This window comes from Puma concolor, chromosome D1, assembly GCF_028749965.1.
Source record: "Puma concolor isolate L17-30 chromosome D1, mPumCon1.1.hap2, whole genome shotgun sequence".
NCBI lineage: Eukaryota > Metazoa > Chordata > Mammalia > Carnivora > Felidae > Puma > Puma concolor.
Genome location: NC_141676.1, coordinates 69291448 through 69313339, shown reverse-complemented (window position 1 = coordinate 69313339; position 21892 = coordinate 69291448). Strand labels below are relative to the sequence as shown.

The 21892-nt window shown below is 37.4% G+C and overlaps 2 protein-coding genes across 4 annotated transcripts; one reads left to right on the top strand and one right to left on the bottom strand.

Moving 5' to 3' along the window:
* The first annotated feature begins 2958 nt into the window (after window positions 1-2958).
* On the top strand, window positions 2959-7064 carry CREBZF (CREB/ATF bZIP transcription factor). 3 transcript variants are annotated; one of them, XM_086678476.1, is made up of 4 exons: window positions 2959-4308; window positions 4518-4595; window positions 5677-5745; window positions 6380-7064. In XM_086678476.1, exons 1-2 carry the CDS (start codon window positions 3233-3235, stop codon window positions 4531-4533), a joined length of 1092 nt encoding a protein of 363 aa, XP_086534602.1. In that variant the 5' UTR covers window positions 2959-3232; the 3' UTR covers window positions 4534-4595; window positions 5677-5745; window positions 6380-7064. The 3 variants fall into 3 exon arrangements, with proteins under 3 accessions (XP_086534602.1, XP_025784908.2, XP_086534603.1); XM_025929123.2 differs by having other exon boundaries at window positions 5677-7064; XM_086678477.1 differs by having other exon boundaries at window positions 2959-4595; window positions 5677-7064.
* Window positions 7065-12273: 5209 nt separating this feature from the next.
* Window positions 12274-20744, bottom strand: TMEM126A (transmembrane protein 126A). The gene is made up of 5 exons (XM_025928659.2): window positions 20615-20744; window positions 18233-18331; window positions 14922-15115; window positions 13021-13135; window positions 12274-12534 (listed from the first exon to the last, which is right to left on the bottom strand). Exons 2-5 carry the CDS (start codon window positions 18322-18324, stop codon window positions 12342-12344), a joined length of 594 nt encoding a protein of 197 aa, XP_025784444.1. The 5' UTR covers window positions 18325-18331; window positions 20615-20744; the 3' UTR covers window positions 12274-12341.
* Between the last annotated feature and the right edge of the window lie 1148 nt (window positions 20745-21892).

The window sequence follows — 21892 nt, the reverse complement described above, 5'->3', positions numbered from 1 at the left end:
AAGTTGGGAAAGACGTGCATGTTCTTTCTTTCTTTATTCTTCTAGATACCATAGCTCATATTTATTTTTGTTCTTTGCAGAATTGCACAGTTGAATTTTGTGTTATACCTTCAGCTGGAACTGGAGACCTTCTTTATCTATGAAACTGGAGACCTTTTTTATTAACCCATTTAATAAATATGATTGAAACCTAAGCTGTGGCAGGTACTGTTCTAGATATTTGGGATTTATTAGTGTCCATGGTTCCTGGAACTTGCTTTCTATCCGTGTAAGAAACAACCATATAAAAGTAGCTATTTGTTGAAGCTATTTGCTACTTATTCAGTACCCCCAAGAGAAGTTTCTTAAGACCTAAAATCTGAAAAGTGGATAAAGGAATTCATATAAAGTTAACTCGTGGGCAAAGAAGGAAAATTTTTCCCTTTTGATTTGCCAGGGAAGTTTAGTCTATTGTTAACTCAACTTGAGTAACTGTAAGATTTTATGTCTATCCTATTCCAATCAAACTTTCCCCCCTTTTGGAACTCCTTATCTTCCCATTTCCTCTATATCTTCATTGGCCTTGCTTTTAAAATTTTTGAATTTTTTTGTTTCACGGTATTCTAATGTACTTGTACAGTGCTTCAAATCTCAAATACCTTGTGGGGTTAGAGAACAAGATACACCACGAGGAAACAGACATATCCAGAATGTAGTGTGTTTTTTAAGACACATGACCTTCTCTCTTCAAAAAGCCAATAGTAAGAAAAGCTAAAAAATGGGAGGGATTATTATTCGAGTTTGAGAAATGGGAAAAAAACTTCTCAAAAACATAGCCAAATGTAACAAGTGACCCTTGTTTGGATCCTGGCTCAAAAGAAAGTATCCACTATAAAAGATTATCTTCAGGAAAGATGAGGAAATTTGAAGATGGCATGGAAAATAGATAATTTTAGTAAATTATTGTTAATCTTCTCAAGGCTTAATAAGAGTATTATGATTATGAAAGAGAACGTTCTTATGCTTAGAGATACATACTTAAATATGTTGGGGTGATATGTGTTCTCTGCAACTTTGGAATGATTCACCAAAATTTATGTTTTACAAACATTTATAAACAGATAAAGCACATTTGGCAAATGATAATTGTTGAATTGTTGAGTCTGGATATTGGGTAGTATTGCTGAATTAGAGTGAATTATTCTTTCATATATTCTGTGAAATATTTGGAAACTTTAAAAATTGATATATATCTATTTATTATGCAAAGATAAAATATATAAAATTGATTATAAAAAATATTCAAATATTTTAGTGAAACAATTTCTTATGCAGTAAACTTCTAAAGAAAGAGACTAACGCCTTAATTTTCTATGGGGATTAAATTGAGAGACCCTATTATTATGGTCCAATCATCACTAGAGCCACTAGAGGTGTTTGGTAGAATTTTGATTTCCAGTGTTACACAAACCTACAGACCAGTCTATGGGTAATTTACATATTCATTAGCTCCCTGAGTAGTATTTTCATTCACCTGATTTTGGGAATCATTATCTTGGATTTCATATTTTGCATTTACACTTCCTAATGTATTCTTCTTAAATGGCTATTTTCTTAGGCAAGCCATTAGAAATTGTAACAGATAATATTGTGGTTAAATTCAAAAAATATGCTTCAGGTATCATTTGTAAAATGAATCAATGAACCTTATGTTAAAACTATTTTAGGGAATTATATACTCTACCTGATAGAGATGTATCTTTCTTGTTATCTTGAGGGAGGGAGACCACAGCATTGTCACAAAAGTGAATGTGTATGTAGCCTTGAAAGGGAAAAAAGCTCTAAAATTCCTAAAGAACTTGGACAGAAATTTAGTTGAAACCCTAGAGTTATAAGGAGAAGAGTTAGCCTCGATAATGTAGTCCATTTCAATATCTATTTTTAAATTAGAATTTCTTTTATGATTTAAAGAAAAGTTGATGTCAAAGAATATGTGATCCTAAAATATTGACCAGAATAAACAAAATATAAAATAAAAAAAAAAAAACAAAACTGTGGTTATCACAACTATACATCTAAGTACGTTCATAAAATTGTGAACACAATGAACAGAGAAAAGAATACAACAACGGTGTTCAACTTGGCTACAGGGATTTTAAGAGTACTCTTTTTACCCTGATAGCTGAAAAACAGCAACAAAATTGGGCTCATTCAGGAAAAACCAGAAAAATACTGTCTTTGGAAACTGGTAACAGTCCTTTTTAGGAAAAACATGTCAGTTTCATGAACAACTCCCAGATAAAACAAAGAGGAAAAAAGTCACACACACGATTCATTCTATTAACACAACCAGCAATACAACCATCGCTCAAACCATGAGGTAGCGACAGTACAAAAAGACTGGCGCGCATATGCACACCCACACATGCTCACAATACGCCAACTACAGAATACACACAGAAAATGCGTTTACAATCTTATTACAGACAAGGAAAAGACCTTTTTTTGTTGTTTAGAAAAGGCATAGAAATGGCCTAGACGTTTTAATAAAATTATAATTAAAACTTGGAAATTAAATTATATATGAATGACTTATTTACTTTTTTCCCCTAGCACTCTGTGTTTGAATGAAATGATCTTGTATTACAACAGAAGGGGAAAGGATTCAAGCGGTGTTTCATCACCAGTCTTAAAATTCCATGGGCATGCAGGGTAACTTTAAGATTTTTCGTAAATTTGGTATTTAAAAGATCATTTCTGAGAGAGTCGTTTCACTGGAAGTGGAAGCTAGAATATGCAGGGTTGAGAAGTGAGGGCGGAGAGAGTAGACCACTTCTTGATAAATTCGGGGTTTGTTATTTTTGCCGCTGTTACTATGACATCACTGGAAAGCTGAAATTACTCCCACTCCGGACCTTACTGAACTCTCGCGATACTAGAGCTCAGTGGAGCGCGAAACGCCGTGGGAGGGGCTGGGGTAAGATCAACCGACTTCCGGCCAGGCCGTTGTCTGGGTGGCGCGGTCGAGTCATCGTTGGGCCTCGCCGCTTCGATCTCCTGTCCCTTCCCCCCCACCCCCCGCCCCAGCGCGGGGGGTCGACCAGTCAAGTGGCGCGGGAGGCGTCTCGGATCTTCCCCTTCATTTCGCTGTGGCCAGCTCCCTGGCTCCCCGCGCTGGGGGTCTGGGGTCCTTGGGGGCCCGCGAGGCCCGGTCTGAGGGGCCGGGGCCTACGTGGGCCCGCCGCTGGGCCCCATGAGGCATAGCCTGACCAAACTGCTGGCGGCCTCAGGCAGCGACTCCCCAACCCGCAGCGAGAGTCCGGCGCCAGCCGCGACCTGCTTGCTGCCCCCGGACCTGACCCGGGCGGCGGCGGCTGCAGCGGCGGCGGCGGAGGAGGAAGAGACGGCGGCGGCCGGATCTCCCGGCCGCAAGCAGCCGCGCGGCGACGAGGGCGAGTTGGAGGCCGGGAGGGGGGGCCGCGGCGGCGTGGCCGTGCGCGCGCCCTCGCCCGAGGAGATGGAGGAGGAGGCGATCGCCAGCGTCCCCGGGGAGGAGACGGAGGACATGGACTTTCTGTCCGGGCTGGAACTGGCAGATCTTTTGGACCCCCGGCAACCGGACTGGCACCTGGAGCCCGGACTCAGCTCGCCCGGGCCTCTCTCGTCGTCCGGCGGAGGCTCGGATAGCGGCGGCCTGTGGAGAGGGGACGACGACGACGAGGCCGCGGCTGCCGAGATGCAGCGCTTTTCTGACCTGCTGCAGAGGCTCTTAAACGGCATCGGAGGCTGCAGCAGCGGCAGTGACAGTGGCAGCGGCGAAAAGAGGCGGAGAAAGTCCCCAGGAGGAGGCGCGGGCAGCAGCGGCAACGACAACAACCAGGCGGCGACAAAGAGTCCCCGGAAGGCGGCGGCGGCTGCTGCCCGTCTCAATCGGCTGAAGAAGAAGGAGTACGTGATGGGGCTGGAAAGTCGAGTCCGGGGTCTGGCAGCCGAGAACCAGGAGCTGCGGGCCGAGAATCGGGAGCTGGGCAAGCGCGTGCAGGCACTGCAGGAGGAGAGTCGATATCTACGGGCCGTCTTAGCCAACGAGACCGGACTGGCTCGCTTGCTGAGCCGGCTGAGCGGCGTGGGACTGCGGCTGACCACCTCGCTCTTCAGAGACTCGCCCGCCGGTGACCATGACTACGCTCTGCCGGTGGGAAAGCAGCAGCAGGACCTACTGGAAGAGGACGACTCGGCGGGAGGAGTGTGTCTTCATGTGGACAAGGATAAGGTGTCGGTGGAGTTCTGCTCGGCGTGCGCCCGGAAGGCGTCGTCTTCTCTTAAAATGTAGGGTCAAGTAATCTGCTCTTTATCCGCGTTTACCCCTTTCAACTCCCTTACACCATGTAAAACACCTTAGTGGGACATCTTCACTGGACACATTTCAGAGGAGGAAAACAGTAATATTGAATCTTTAAGTGTTTAGCTAAAAGCATGAATGTGACACTGTAACCAACTCCTAATGATAACATGTGACTATTAAATCTCTCTGACAGTTTCTTTTTTAGGTGATTTCCTTCCTGCCAGGCTCCGTTGTAGGGGTTACAGAACAGTCGTTCCCGCCTCACAACCTGGTAAGGATCCATCTCTTCACGTAACGCTCATGCTCTGCTGCTTAGTCTACTTTAATGGGCAACATCTCAATATGTGTGTGTGTGGAGGTTTTTTTTTTTCTTTTTTCTTTTTTGGAAGGTGGGAGGGGAAATCTAATTTGGGCCCTGTCCACCCTGGAAACAGACTTGTGCTGGTCAATAATGTATTTAAGATGCTTCTTCTGGTTGAAATAGCTGTTAATGTGTCCCCTTGTTCAGACTTGCGTGTACCTAGCTCTTCTGTCCCCAGTGTGGACATGGCCTTGGATGACATCGGTTCCAACTGTACACTGAAAGCTGCTAATAGAGATACAGTTTGGAGACAGTGAAACAGGTGAAGTTGAATGGAAGTTCCGAGTTGTACAAGGTGCAAATTGGAATTCCAATGTTAGAGCAACTTTTTAGAGGCTGACAATAAGTATTTGGGGCTTGCACAAATGTGATAGTTATTTTGCTGGAGATGACAGAAATGTCTTAAATATTTGGGAATGCCATTTAGTTTTCAGAAGGAGATGTAGAAATACAAAGTATTCAGAGTAAAAGATTTTAATATCTCACCATTAGAGAGGTTGGAAATTAACATGCATATCTGTGTTATTGAAGGAGGAGTAATAATGGTTAATGAAATGTTTCTTTGAGGACCAGCACAGTGATTACCTTATCACTGAGTATAAATAAATTGTTAAACACTTTTACTTTTGTTGTATTAAAATTTTAGGTTAAATTTATGTATGATTAGATATTGAAGGTTGTGAAATGTGAATGAAAACGTGTAAAGTGAGGCTTCACAAAGAATCTTACTCTCCTTATTTCAAAGGTTTTTGTCCTATTTAAAAATAATTTTTAAAGTTGAGTGGTTCTGGCTACTCAAGAACACGATTGACACTTTTTCCAAAGATGGGACATATTCTTCCCTTGAAGTACTGTATTATCCATTGTCTGATTGTATAGATTCAGTTACTGTGTCCTTCAGTGTAAGAGGCATTAAGAAATTCTTTGTGAAACATCACTGTTTGATAAAGTATATACATATTTAGCATCCTTGTTTTTCTTTGTGCTAAAGTGGATACAGCTGTTGGGGCAGAAGAGACGGGACCAGCTGCTGGCCACATTTCCTGCTTTATTTTAAAAGGTAGTATAAGAAATGAGGAAAAAGAGGTAATATCAGGGCTTCTGCTGTCTTTTATTTTAAAATGTTCATAATTAAAAAGTATTTTCCAGCAGTCCAAAGATGTAAGTTATCTTACACATAAAATGTTTTGTTGTTATTTGGTTATAAAAATGGAATCCTTGTTCTTGCACAACTGTAAATGTTTTGTTGCTAGATAACACAATTTGAGACCTAACTTGGTCTCTGGTTTCCAGTGCATTACAGCATATTTTGTAAAATCATCTACTGCACTTGAGCATGAATGGGTAATAGCCAAACTCACAACCTGGAGTGATGAACCTGCTTATACCTAAGTGCAGGAGCAAGCCCCTCACAATGCAGCTGCATGGATTTTTAGTGCCTACTGAATTATATATATATATATATATATACACACACACACACAAACCAAAAGTAGTTGGAAAAATTATTTGAAATGACTAATTTGTGCTATCTCTATGGAATATGTTAAATGTAGCTTTTTGAAACAGAAGCCTTGAATTGAAATTTAATTAATACTTGAACATTTTGTATATATTTCTTTGTATATAATTTTGTGCAGTACCAATGACAAAAATATGGTGTCATAATAAAACCAGGTTTGTTGATCTTTCAGTTATGGGCTCAAAGAATTTATTCATCTCTAACATGACATTGGAAAATAATGGATGAAAATAGGAAAAATGATTATTGTTAATGCTGACTTTGGGTCTTAAAAGGTTCTGGAAGCAGTAAGTGTGTTTTTCTAAAATACCATTCCCTTGGAATATTTTCTTCCTAATGTCATTGCTTTTCCTGCATTATTTGAAGTTTGGGGCTGGGGAGAAATAGTAGTCAGAGCTTTCTGAATTGGAATGCTTTGAAAATTCTAAGTGTAGATTTTTAGAATGTCATTTTATAAATGGCAGTTTTTGGAAATACTTGAGTAAGAACTTTTGAGAATGGAGATTAGTATCACCTATTTTTAAAGCTGCTTATTTAGGTTACTTACGTTTTAACTGTCTTTTCTTAGTTTCCATTTCATTCTCCTTTTTTTTTTTTCCCTAATTTTGGTGACTTAGTGATTTTGTCATTTTTTACATCAACTTCATGGTCTTGTTTTTACATGGTATTGCATGTATTTAGGACCTAACAGGGGCTTTAAATAAATTTGATCATATTTATGTGTAAGCACATTTTACTGTAAATGTTTGGGTTTCTGAATTTACAACAGATCTGTTTATTTCAGTATGTAGTAAACAATATCTTAAAGTGTCCGATTCACTACTTGTTAATTAAAAAAAGTTATGATTAATATGAAACTGTTGTCTTACTATTTTTAGAAAATTGTGTTCTGAATGATTAGTAGTTGGATAAAGGAGATTTCTGGAATATAATAAGGATTGTTTTGAAATTTTAAGGTTTGGCTCTATTTACTTTAGTGGTTGAAAACAACTTAGTATTTGGGAAACCTTTTTTTTTTTTCCCCTAATTGCCTCTATGGCAAAATGATGCAGAATTAAAGAGGTGGTTTTTTTTTTAATATTTGCCTTCTGATGGTGACAGGAATTCATACATTAATTGAACTAACACATCATATTGACCTCCTATTTCTGTCATATTGACTTACTGTTTCTGCACTTTCTTGACCAGTCCTAACTAAAAAGTACACATTTGTTAAAATGTCGTCACACCTCTGATATAATCCGACAAAAAGTGTTCAAAATATTTTAAATATTTGTGCATTTTGTAATCACTAAATTAATCTCTCTCTCTTCTCTTTAAACAGCTTAGCAGTGTCTGCAAAAACGAATCTTTTCCTACAACCTGTTAACTGACTGGACTGATGGTAACAAAGTAATTGTGGGAGCCATGTCGGTCAAAAATTTGGCATCTGCTGAAAAAAATGAATGCCATATTCAAGTTCCCAAATTACTTCTGTACTGATTTCACTTTCCAGATTTCACTTTCCAGAAATGGAGATATGAAAAGATTCTCTGGAATCCTTGAAAGACTTAATAGAAATACATGAGACTAAGTTAATTTTGGAACAAAATCATACCCTTTTGTCTTTCATGGGAGTGATACTCAGTTCTTGCATACCTTTTAAAAATTGTAACCATTGGAGAAGAGAATTATAGTATTTCATCAAGGAATAATAGAGTCTTTACACAATCAAGAGCACATTCTGTAGAATTACATTTTAGTGGAGTAGAATTACATAAACAGGCCATCAGGGATCACAAAGCATATCATGAGTTTGTATTTATTTCCTGGAACTTGAGAGCTAATCTGAAGTATAGGCTGACCTTGCTGAGTAGAATATAAAAGTTAATGTAAAGTCCTTAACTATAAAGAGTAGTCTTTTTAAATAGATGCATTGATTTGTCTTGTGTATCTGAAAAAATTGATTATGATTAAATATGTGAGTAGTTAATTACAATTCAGGGTAATAGGATGTTTGGATTCTGAGGTTTTGGCTTCTTGAGTTTTCTCTGAGTACTTGACACTTTCTTGAATATTTTGAGGTTTCTAACGGTATCGTAGTTTCTACTGTTATATATTAAAATTTCTCTAGTGTTATGTAAGGGCTTTAGTATTCTGGATGATGGGAGTGGTTTTTTTTTTTTTTATGCGGAATGTGATTGTTTTACTTAATTGAAACATTTTTCCAGTTTATTACAAGTGTGAAAAAACACTCAAAACTCTGGATTGTTTTATTTCATTTCATTGGATTATGTTAATACATTATTTAGTCTGGTCTAGACTGAGTCATTTTATCTTACTGACTCATTGGGAAGTGTGTAGATCAGAGAGGTGGGAGGGGTAGGAGATAGCCAGAATGAATTATCATAACTATACAGTTTAGTTATTGTATGATATTATACAAAATTTATTAAATCCACTGTCGCTTGTAATCTAAGTATATTCAGTGCCTGTGCTGCCAGGCAACAATGAGCATGTGTAGTGGCTTATACTCAACTGATGGATATTCCTACAGTTCCAACAGTATAACTGGTTGTATTTCTACAACCAAAGATTTGGCATTAACACTAGTTGGTGATGATTAATTACTCCTTTGATAGAACAGAGTGGATAACTCACTGATAATGAGTAATTACCTTTAAAAATACATGATTACCTAGTTCAGCATTTTGAAGTTCTAGTTTAAGGTCTCACTAATTTAGTCAGAGTTTTAAGTTAAATAATCTGATGATTCTTAAAAGTTGAGTAGGTACTGAAATACTTTTAAGTGTTTACTTTTTCCCCCAGACTCTTATTAATACAAAGTGTTGAGACCCTCCCAAATGTTTATATTTCTGTATTTTACTGTGTACTTTTTTCTTCAGAAACCAGGTAGTTAACCCTCTAAGCTAGGGATCAGAAAGGGGAGGGTCTCCATTAGAAACTTGTAGAATGTTTTGTGTGGCCGGCATAGTATTTTTCATATATTTGAACGTGAATACCTCAATCCTCTGTCTGGCAGTCACTCGTGGTCTTACAATACCAGATAGCTCCGAGCTCTGATCTGTTTGTAGTAAAATGGTCATTTACTTTCAGTTTTGAAATGTAGAAAAATTAAACGAGGTGATTTAAATTTTATTCAGAAAGCAACCATCTTTAGGAATATAAATCATGCAGTATCAGGGAAAAATTGATTTTTAAAAAAATATATAGGTTGGTTAATAGAATGTTGTTGCTCATGAACTTGCCTTTTTCATTGCTTTGGTTACTGATAATAGTGTTTTTATTCCTACTTTTTTACCTTCCTCAATTTGTACATTCAAGATTTCTTAATTAGAGCCATTTCCCCCAATTTTTAAAAAGAAACCAGTTTACAATCGACTTTAATAATTTTTATAGTTTTGTTGACCCCAGATTATTTTTTGCTGAAAATTATTTTGCTTAATTTTCAATCTAATTTAAAAATGTAGTCACTAATGGTGTTTTGAAAAATTGTGTCGTTGGGATAATATGCACAGTTTGATTTTTATTGGTGGCCCAACTTTTCTTTACACTGTGCCTCCAAATGCTATATCTTTGGATACCCACTGCAGTCAGTTTCCTAGACCGTCTGGCTTTTAATGTGCTATAGTTTGGGGTTTACAATGTAATATGAGCCTTCTCTCTTTCATAAAGCCAGATAACTACACCAAGTAAATTGTAAAAGACAGACTTAAATAGTTGGTTTACTATGACTGAACTGAACTATTAAAAGCTCTCTAAGGGTAGTGTTCTTAAGGTCTTAGCTACAAATGACTATTTCCCTAAATTGTAAGGAAGACCACAGCAAGTTTACATGTCATTTACCTGCCCTCATCCAAGTTTTGGTAAAGTAGATTTGTAGCAACAGATGTAAAATAACATTGTCTCTTGCTTATATTGTCCATTTTTACTAATTGGAAAGATGATCTAAAAATATATATGGTAGAGGATGGAGATGTTAGAAAGTAATTCTTTTTGGTTACAGACACCATTGTAAACTCTTGTATGGATTTATAGATGGTATTATGGTAGAAGTGTTTCAGCACAAGAAAACAATTTGTACTGAGTTACCAGTTTAGTTGTCAGAGGCTTTTGAATTATCCAGGTTGATTGCGCCATTCTTTTTCTTTAAGGAGTCTAATTTAGTAATATGGATTTCTTATTTTTGAAGTCAGGAGTTTTAATTTTTGCTGTGATAAGTAGAACTCTCCTTTAAATAAAAATGACAGAATGTAAAGTATATAATTTTGGGTCAGAGAGCTTTAAATTTTTTTCTTAATGTTTATTCATTTTTTGAGGGAGAGACAGAGCATGAGTGGGGGAGGAGCAGAGAAAGAGGGAAACACAGAATCTGAAGCAGGTTCCAGGCTCTGAGCTGTCAGCACAGAGCCTGATGCGGGCTTCAAACCCATGAACCATGGAGATTATGACCTAAGCTGAAGTTGGATGCCTAACCAACTGAGCCACCCAGGCACCCCAGGATTAGAGAGCTTTAAGTAAAGCATATTCATTATAGAAAACTGAGAAAATACAGAAAGGAACCAAAAACAAAAAGAAAAATCACCACTAATTCTCTAACCCAGAGAATATTCATAGTAAAATACAGATTTCTTTTGCTTTGTAATTGGGATCGTTCTATATATAAATTTGTTAGGGAATGAATTTTAAGGTACTTGTTGAACATCATCTTTCTGAAATATTTAAAATGAATTTTGAATTTTGTTAATTTTGTTTGAATTTAAAAATATTTGGCTGTACTGCTTTCTTTTCTTTGAGCAGACCCTGAAAGCCTGTTTCACTCATGAGGCTGCATTTTCTAGGTAACAAGCTAAATTAAATTCTCCTTTCATGTAATTAAGTAGCATAAGATTATATAACAGATACATCACTGTATTTGAAAGGAATAAATAAGATGCTTGTGAATATGTTGTAGGAGGACACTTTATTTGGTAAGATTGGCTTGTTTCATAAAGGAGTGTTAGTCTAGATCCACACTGTTCAGTACTGTAGCCATTACTCACATGTGGCTAAAAACTTTAAAGGTAAAAATGAAGTTTTCCAGTTGCACTAGTTACATCTCCGCCACATAAGGATAGTAGCTAGTTATCATGGTGATTTAGATGCTTTCACTTAAGAAAATAGTTTAAAGAAATGAGATGAAACGTTTTAGGAAGAGGAATGTAATACGTCACTTAGAAAATTTAAATGATCTGTCTTAGGAAATGAGGAATATTAGATGAGGCTATTTCAGAAAACAAAACCGGGAGCAATAGGAAGAGTGTTCTATTTAAGTGCTACTATTTATGTCAGGTGGTGGGTTAGTCAACTTCCATATATTACATAATACCAATCTTGAGTGAGGTTACTGTTGAAGAAACTGAGGACCAGCGAGGTTAATTTGCTCAATTAACACCACACAGCTTAAAAAAAAAAAAAAAAAAAAGTCTGGGTATGTGACCCCAAAGGGTTATCCCATACTAGATGGAATCTTCAGAGGTAGAATTTGCCTTGATCTTCCAAGAACATAGATTTCCAGAGATAATTAAGATGACTCTTTAAATCGTTAACTCTATCATTCTGTCACTGTATTGGCAATATCAACATATCAGCTCCAGCTGAGCCTACCATCTTTAAGACTGTAAGAATTGATCCCTCTGTGAGGAAGGTTGTTAAATATGTTCTAAACTTCTATGGATTAATAATACCAATGGAAAGAGTGAATTGGGAAAACGGAAGTGTGAGTAACATTTGCTGTAGTGAACTGATCCTCATCCCTGCCTCCCGTTTTCATTCCAGCTTGGATTCTTTATGAGGCTTTCAGTTAAAACTGCTGTAAGGCTATTTTTCCTGTATTATGGACCAAAATATGCTTAATGTAAAGGAGTGGAGCAAGTGAAGTGAAAGAGAACATTGGGCAAATAAAAGGAGTTACACTCTTGTTTAAAGGGATGGCCCTTACTGGTATTCAGCCTTGTGTTGCCTTGTGTAGCCTTAATGTTATCGGTCCCAGAACTGTACCTCATGTGATAAATTAACAAATGTATGTTTATTCATACACTAGACATTTATTCATACATTACAGTTTTATTTTTGTGTACAAAGTTGTTTAACAATCACTGAATTTCTAGGCCAGGTTCAGGTAACTGAAGAGCCTTTATAACTAATTTATATTGTTTAGATCCAAGGTATGCTGCAAACATGGTCTGGAGCAAAATGGGAAATAACATCTTTCTAAAGACAGGCTTAGAAATTCTAGTCCAGTAAGTTAAGATGTTTCCTTTTTCTGGTAGCAGGGCTGACTCATACCTATAAGAAAACATTGAGACAATTCTCTAGAAAAGACAGTTGTATCAAATGGTACAATATCTATTAATCCCAGAAGTCTTAAGATGAAACTAGTTTAGGTAAAGATTAAGGTAATTCGGTTACTCTTTGATGTCATTAGTCTTTAAAACCATACTTTTGGGTTTTTTGACCCTTTATCCACTTTACCTTTGAAGGCTCATATAGCTTATATTGCTAGATATGAATTCATCAGAAAATAACTGCAATATTTGGCTTATAGCTAGCCATTTTGTGATGGAATTTTTCTTTAATGAGCTCTCATGCTTGGCAGAGTAATGTTTGCAGCTTTGTAGCTGGCATTCAATAAACAAATTAAGGTTACGAACCTATATACCCAAGAGGTATAGTGGCATCAATTTCTAGAACTGTTTTCAAATTCTTGAGAAGTAGTCATTTATATATTTTTGAAGTTTTTCAATGATTATGAGGGGAAAAAAAGAATCCTACCTGGCTGCTAGGCCACCATTCACAGGTATAGCCAAGAAAACAGGGTACAGACCACCAAAAACAAGACCAACCAGTCCACCCCGTGTTATGGTACAGGTTTCACAATTCAAATCACCTAGGAAATAAATCAGTTCTAAAATGGTCATGATAGTCAAGCAAACATGATTTTAAAAATGCAAGCTTATCTTAAATGTGTCACAAAGAACTCAATTTTCAGGCAGCAAATACAAATCTACAAGGCATATTAGAAGGTATAATATGTATGGATAACCTAAAATGGCCATGAATAACAAAACCATCTTAGGAAAAATACTCTAATTTGTTTTGAACTTGAATATAATAATCTCAGTTTGCACTGCATCTGCTTTCTGCACTTGTATTGGCAAACCTGAGGTAATCTGTCTTCAGGAAACTTGTAACTCATTTTTAAAAAATGATTTGTACTTCATTTTCTGTTTTTATATTATATAGCATGACTATTTTCATAAAATTCTTTATTCATTTCCAAATTAGTATAAGCTATTTTAAAAACAGAAAGCTAAATTAATAACTTTAAGTTTTAGTCTGTTCAGTTCACTGGGTGATAGGTTTCCCTAGATCTTAAAAATTCTTTCCACAGTGATCATGGGGATTCATGCAAAATATTCATCCAGTTTAAACCAATTTGGAACACTTAAGAGAATTTAAGTGGACTATCTCCCTTCCATCTGACCATCACCTGCAGTAATATTTTTATTTGAAATCAGTCAGAAAATTTTCATGATTAGCCATACAGGCATACCTTGTTTTATTGTGCTTCATTTTATCATGCTTTGCAGGTAATGCATTTTTTTTTTTAATTGAAGGTTTGTGGCAACTCTGTTTTGCGTAAGTCTGTAGGCACCATTTTCCCAGCAGCATTTGCCCACTTCATGTCTCTGTGTCATATTTTGGTAATTCTCATAACATTTCACACTTTTTCATTATTGTTACATTGGTTATGGTGAATGGTGATCTTTAACCAGTGATTACCACTCGTTCAAAGCTTAAATGACAGCAATATTTTTAAGGTACATGCATTGGTTTTTTTAGACATAATGCTATTGTACACTTTAAACAGACTATAGCATATTGTAAACATAACTTTTATATGCACTGGGAAACCAAAAAATTCTCTGGACTTTGCTAAAACATTCACTTATTGCAGTAGTCTGGCTAACCTGCAATATCTCCAAGGTATGCTTATACTGAAAGCACTCAGCACATACGGTAAACAATCAAAAGGAAATGAAGTCTCCATATATTTGTAATTCTTGTATATACATTTAGTGCATTGGGAGATTTAATCTATAAAGGGTCTTATTCCCTTCAGTTTTTCCCCCCCTTTTTTCCTCTATACAATTTTTTTGAAAACTAAGGCAGCGGGGTGCCTGGGTGGCTCAGTCGGTTAAGTGTCTGACTTCGGTTCAGGTCATGATCTCACGGTCTGTGAGTTCGAGCCCCACGTCGGGCTCTGTGCTGACAGCTAAGAGCCTGGAGCCTGTTTCAGATTCTGTGTCTCCCTCTCTCTCTGACCCTCCCCCATTCATGTTTTGTCTCTCTCTCTCTCAAAAATAAATAAACGTTAAAGAAAAAAGAAAACTAAGGAAGCATTTTAAAAAAAAATTACACATATTTCTTTAAGTATTGTGGGAAAGAACTTAGCTAAAGAAAACTATAACTGCTATGAGTGTGCATTTCACTTGCATAGAAGACTAACTTGTTATATGAACTGCCACTTTACACAGGCTAGCAAGTTCCAGTCTTATCCATGCACCGACTAAGATATATCATATTAACCTGGTGTTAATATTTAAGGATTAATGTAAAGTGCAAATAATATATACCAAAGCAAACTCTGGTGATAGTGAAATCGAATTTACCTGTATTCAAAGGTAGATTTACAAAACCTTTGTAAGATGCATGCGCAGTCAAAAATGGGATCACTGCCATTGGTAAGCCAGCAGCTATACGAGCCTGTGTCACGTTTAAGATGCGTCGAAAAAGACTATTTGCTATTAGACCACAGAGAGCAGCATTAAGTCCGATATAAACTGATCCATGTTCAAATAGATTCCTGAATGGTGAGAAAAAAAGAGTAACTTTTTTTGTGTGTGCTGTCCAACAATTCTGGTGTAAACACGACAGAATTATAGGAATAACAGGATACCACATTTATCCCTTAGAGTTCTGTAAAACAAAAACCTTTTAGAATAATGTTTTATGTATAGATTTTTATTCTAAGGTCTTTTGAATTTGTTCAACAATTAAGGATAGAGTGATACATTTAGATCTTGCTGAATGGACTTTGTGATTTTGCATGAGACAGTATAGAAATTTCCCACAACAATGTAACCGGGAAGAGCTTCTGAAGGGTCTTGTGAATGCCTCTTCTTTGGGCTCCCACAATATCCAATACTTAACTCTAGCACAACAGATGATAAGGTGGATCTATCTTACAAACACTTCTATGTCAGGCTTCCCCACCAGTCTTCAAGTAAATAACTTGAAGATAATGGATACAAAGATATATCTGTCTTGTTTTCAGTAGCACCTGACACCTAAAAGGCATTCATTAAGGTGAAATTAAGAGGTTTCCTTTCACTTTACCCTGAAGGATTAGAATCAGGATAGGGAGGTGGAGGAGTACTAATATTTAAGGGATATCCTATGCTAGGTACTTTACAACAACCCACTGAAATAAAGAAGAAATTGATGTTTTGAGCTAGTAAGTGGTAGAATTGGTTTTTAGCCAAGGTATGTATGAATTTTAAAATGCATGTTCCATGCTTTCTTTAGTTTTGGAAAAAAATAATACCTAAACTTATTGCTGGATACTGAAAGTACTCCAGACTCTTTAGCCTACCACTTTTCTACCACCTGCCTTGCCATCTACAACACAGGCATCAAACTCTAAAAATTTCGCATTATTTATTTAGCCAGACGACCCACACAATGCCCCCTAATTTCTGTGGTTAACACTCATCTTAAGTTTTTCTAGGAATTCCTAATTGAGCTTCCTACATTGTATAAGGCATTACTTTTCTTACCTGTCACTCTGCAATCATAATGGTGCTTGTCATTCAATCACTGAGTACCTACTACACGCAGCAGACTTGATGCTGGAGACAAAAAATTACCTATCTTCTACCTTCAGTGTTTTCATAGTTTATTATTGGAGGATGAAAGACATGTGAGCATGAGATAAAACAAGTCTATTGAAATGGTAATGGAAGTATAAGAGAGAGGCAGTTTAGAAACTTAGGGTACACAAGATATATTTAAAAAGTGAGGAGAGCCTAGAGAACCTTCCAAACAATAACAGAAAACCCATGAAAGTGAAAGACCTACGTATTTTTGTATTTTTGAATAGCAAAGTTTATGGCCTCCCAAATTTTAATTTCTTATGGTTTAGAGTCACTTTTTTTGGTTAGTAATTCAGTACAAAACAGTTACTATCTAGCAGCTCCTTTGCAAGTCAGTTTTCCAAGAAAGTGCCTATATTACTAGAAACTCATGACTGTTTGGCAAGACACACACAAAACAACTAGACAACATGAATGAAACACATGAAATAGAAGATCACAATTAAGTGGCAATGAAATATATGGTACATAAAATTATTTTGTAGATCAGAAAGTGAAGTTTTTGATATTAAAGTTTCATACACCTCAGGACTTTTCAAATACCTATTAAACATATCTAATGATAATGCAAGACCAGGTGAGGATTCAAACTTAAGAGAACAAGGATAAGAAAATAGGAATGGGAAAAATATGAAATAAGTCAAAGATAAGGAGACACTGTCATCTGCCCTGTTCAGGTGCCAATGCCTGAGAGCAATTTTTACTTCCAAATTAAAGCTTACTTACTATGCAGTTCCAGCTTACTTCCCCACTGTTTCTGCATTCTTATTTGGTGAAAGTCCCAGTGAGATAGCCTGCTTTTTTCAAAGCTGCCACCACCTATTATGTCAGTCTTTCTGGCTCTCTACCTTACTGAGCTGGAAACATGGACACAGGCCCTTTATTGCTTGAAAAGTTCTGTTACCTCCCTCAGGAAAACAACAAAAGGACGTACAATGTGTGTGTGTGTGTGTGTGTGTGTGTGTGTGTGTGTGTGTGTGTGTGTGTGTGTGTGTGTGTGTGTGTGGTGGGGGAAGAGCTGTAGGATATACAGCTTATGAAATCTCACCAAGTTCTTATTGCTGCCCTTGGTCTATAGGTTCTCTCGTTGGGCTAAGTAGCAGCAAGACTGGAATTTACTCAAGAATGTATCTGGAATTTACTCCAAGATGTATTTCAAATCCACCTTTTTCATGTCCAATGACCCCACCCCTGCCATCACCACCTACCAACATTACTATACCAGTTTTCTTACTGGTCTTAAATTTCTCTCCTACCTTAAATCTAGTTCCCCAAAGCAACTGGAATGTTCTTTAGAAATGTTACCTGGATCACATCATTCCCTGCTTAGAACTCTTCCTTTTCCTTCAATCTTATGCCCACTTCCCTGTTTTTCAGTAACACTGGTTCCTCAGGTATGATCAACATTTTGCCACCTTGTGGCCTAGGCATATGCCATCCCCTCTGCCTGAGATACTGTGTCTCTCTCCTCCCTAGGCTGGCTCGCCTTCATGCTTTTTGGTCTCATAATTTCTCTTTAAATGGAACCTATTCAGAGAGGTCTTCTTGCTATAGAAATGCACTATTCAGTGCTGTCTTCAGAGATACTCTGTTTCCTATATAGCCTTTTTCTATTTAATAATATAGATCTTTAAGCCATGATCTCATTTCTCTGGCATTTCTTGTCATGTGTGTCACATGGCACTCTCTTGGACTATAAAACATAGTTCTAGAAATAAACTGACAAGACAATTTAAAAGCCATCTTAAAGGTCTATTATTTAGATGAGTCTATAAATGTTCACATCTGACTATACTCTTACCCAAATGGAAAAACTGAGCACTATCATATAATTAGATATGTCCAAAGGCATGAATTCTAGCCTTAACTTCAAGCAAAATAGTTAACCTCTCCTGGTCTTGGGTTTTCTCAGTAAGGCAAGAAAAAGAACTCCGTTTCCTTCTGACATTTTATGTTTATATTCAAATCAAATAAATGTGAGATAATGAACAAATGACGAAAATCCACCTGGTAAAAGATATTTTTAAATTAAATTTAAATTAAATTACCTTTCTGCTTCTGGGAGGTGGTTAATTTTTCTGGTTATGATATTGAAAATTAAGTCTTCCTTGACAGTATCATCTGGTTCATGATTTTTCATCTTGAGCCTTAAAAAATTAAAATATTTCTCAATAATATGTATCTATAGAAAAACAACAAAAAGGCTTATAAAAAGCTTTATAAATACCATAAATATTTAATTAAAAAATTAGCTATAGCTTGAATTCATAATCTGAAAAATCAATGCATACACACCATACCAAAAAATATATTCTAAGTGAAATAGAATCAGAACATGAAAAGCAACCCATAAAGCTTCTAGGAAATACAGAATAGCTTTATAATCCTTAAAATATTTCTGAATTTGTAAACAGCACTAAACATAACACCTAAAGCTAACATTAAGCCAATATTAACTGATTAAAATTAAGAACTTGGGTTGATCAATAGCTACTATAAAGATAAGCCAGTCTGGGAGAAAATGTCTGCAATATAACTGACAGAGGAGCAGTTAGTACCCAGAATATGTAAAGAAGTGCATATATCAAGAAAAAGGCAAGCAACCCAATAGAAAAGTTGGCACAAGGTTTGAACAGGTACTTTCACAAAGAGGGAAGCAAACAGCCAATAAATATGAAAATATGTTTAACCTCATTATAAAAAATTAAAACCACCATGAGATATCAGTCTGTACCTGGGTTGGCTAAATTAAAACCTCACAATTTCAATTACTGGCAAAAATGCTGGGTAACTGGAACTCTCATGTGCCACTGGTCAAAGTGTACACTGTACCCACTTTGGATACAACCACTTTAGAATAAAGAATTTGGTATTGTTTAGTAGGTAGAAGAAACATACAATCAATTTCACTTTCAGGTACCCTAAAGTAGAAATCTGCACACTTTCTCTAAAGGGCCAGCTAGTAATGTAGAGTAGGGGGATAGTGAACTATGAGTATTAGCCTGAAGATTTAGCTCATTAAACAAGATTTCAAGGTAGCAGAGTTCAAAGCAAAAGTTCAGAAATAACAGCAAAATACAACACAGTTTTATGAAATTAGATTTTTGTTATACATTTGCTATGAGATTAATTTACAACACCGATTTCTTGCTGGGTACCTGTTAGATAGAAGACCTCATTTGGAACATGTTGAGTGAAATGAAATTTCATATCCCTAGATTTAAAATTAATAAGTACAATATAGACTTAGAAATTTACATCTAGTTTCCTGGACACAAACTTTTTGAGGTTCTTGGTTATAGTACCATGACAGACACCATCTCTGACCTACAGGAACTTTGAATAATTCTGTTTATGTGCTGGAGGCGCACGTGTGTTGTGTGGATCGATATATAAATTCAGTATATACAGAGAAATTTGGGGCGCCTGGCTGGCTCAGTCGGTTAAGCCACCGACTTCAGCTCGGGTCGTGATCTCGCTGTTCCTGAGTTCAAGACCCCTCTGCGCTGACACCGCAGAGCCTGGAGCCTGTTTCAGATTCTGTCTCCCTCCCTCTCTGCCCCTCTCCCGCTCCCGCTCTGTCTCTCCTTCTAAAATAGATATTATAAAAAAAATCTAAAAAATGTACTGAGAAAGTGTACGATGTATATAGTTCTGAAATAAATTGTTTCCTTCGAAAGTCCAGCCTGCTGCTGGACTAGTTTTCTATTTTATGCTCTGCATATTGACGAGGTTCCGAGTTCTGTGAACTAGCTTTTTCTAACATGTGGCTATTAAAAGTCTTCCTTAACTCAAAAAAGTTCTGCCATAGCAGCCTGCAGTAGGCCTTTGTATCTGCGTTACTAACAATAAATCCAAGGGTGCCTGGCTGCTCAGTCCGAAGAGCATGCGACTCTTGATCTCGGGGGTCCTCAGTTCAAAGAGCATGCGACTCTTTTGATTTCGGGGGTCGTGAGTTTGAGCCCCACTTTGGGTGTAAAGATTACTTTAAAAAATTTTTTTAATAAAATAAAAACAAAAACATAATGAATCCAAGTCCAAAACAATGTCACCTTTAAATCCTACAAACATTTTTAAAAGCTTTTGCCTCAGCTATCTCACAGCCCTCAGGATAGCTCTTAGATAGGCAAAGGGCCAAGTGGGGCCTCTGAAAATTAAGTTAGGCCAGGGTCACCCTGGCTATTAGCAGTAAAGCCAGGATTAAATTCAAACGCAGACTTTTTTTTTTTTTTCTATTAGCATAATTTAAATATAAGGTCTTTTCTTCTAGGATGTAAAGTGAAGAGACGGTAGGCGTCGTCTCCCCTCCTCCCTCTTCCGACCCAGTCAGTGGATCTCATTCCCGTGCTGCAGGTGAGCGGCACGTCACCGCGCTGTACCTCTTTTGGTACCCGAGCATTTACTGCACCCTTTCCCCAGAATGCCATTACCTTATGCTCTGCTCACAACCCTCCTCGGCACGCTGGGGTTCACGCCAACCTTTGCTCAACTAGCCTGAACGCAGCCATCTTTGGCTGACACGTGACTCGGGTCAGGCAGGCGGGTCGCGGGCGCTGATTGGGCTTCCAGCACAGAGGTTGCCTGCAGTAGTAACTTCCTGCTGGGGGAGTTCAGCCGAGGGAAGTGGTGGGCCGCTGAGTGAGGAGTGGGTTTTCGGCGGGCGCAGAAAACCTTTCACTGAAAACCTACCTTGGACACATTACTTCAGTTCCTGGCCAGTAGAGCCAACCTCATGTGTTGAGATAGGGTATATAGAAAACTGCACAGCCCTTGGCATGCTATAGGTAGTTAAAAGAAGCTGAGATTTCTTGGCTCCATCGGTTTTTTATTCTCCCTTGAATCTTAAGTTCCCGTGCTACGTTGTGATCTGGTTAAATGTTCCACCACAGTCTGAACACCTCAAGAGCAAGCGAGAGTTTTTTTTTTTTTTTTTTTTTTTCCTGAGGATCTCTGGTGCCCTGCTGAGGACTGCTTATAAAAAAAAAAAGGGTTGGGTGAATTATGGTGAAAGAAAAACTAGAGAGTGAGAGAGCTAGTGGCTTCGTAAGTCAGAACAATTGAGAACCAAAGTCTTGGACCAAGCCTCTGAAGCCCTCTCAGTTCTCATCTCCATTGGTTCTTTTCTCATCTATAAAACAGGAGGGGAAATAATACTCTCCTTTATTATTTTGTAAAGTTGTGAGGATCCTATAAAAGTGCTTGCCAAGGTTGCTTTGGAAATGACTGAGCTTTATCAAGGAGAAAGAGGTATTCAAAATAAAGAGGGAAAATCATTGGCGAGGTGAGCAGGAGAAGAGCGCCCAAAACTCCTTTGGCTGGGAGGAATTTATCCAATGTCAAATCGTCGCTGGTCAATAAACCAGAAAATTAAAACAGGTCCTCAGATTCCAAGCCAAAAAGCCAGCATACTCCTCACCTGGAAAGTTTCCTAGGTAAAAGTCAGAGACAGTTTGAGAAAACCAGCTTAAGATGCTAACCGTAACGTCTGTTCGCACGCGTGAGTGCGTGCGCAAGTGACTACTTTGTCTCCATTCTATACTCATTCAAATTTAATTTTTAACGGTTTTAAGCTAATTTTAAAATCTATAAATATTCGTGCTGTACAGTATCTGCAGCATGCCATTCTGAAGTAATAAAAGCAATTTAGTAATTGAGATTTTATTTAAAAAATCAGTTCTTCACAAGAAGAAACGTCCATTTCATCTAAA

Excerpts from the sequence above, each read along its gene's own strand:
- CREBZF (XM_086678476.1), top strand. The coding sequence starts at position 3,233 with ATGAGGCATAGCCTGACCAAACTGCTGGCGGCCTCAGGCAGCGACTCC.
- TMEM126A (XM_025928659.2), bottom strand. The coding sequence starts at position 18,324 with ATGAAAAATCATGAACCAGATGATACTGTCAAGGAAGACTTAATTTTC. Across the intron at positions 15,116-18,232 it reads CACCTCCCAGAAGCAGAAAG|GAATCTATTTGAACATGGAT; the intron begins GTAATTTAATTT and ends CTCACCATTCAG. Across the intron at positions 12,535-13,020 it reads AATGGTGGCCTAGCAGCCAG|GTATGAGTCAGCCCTGCTAC; the intron begins GTAGGATTCTTT and ends GTTTTCTTATAG.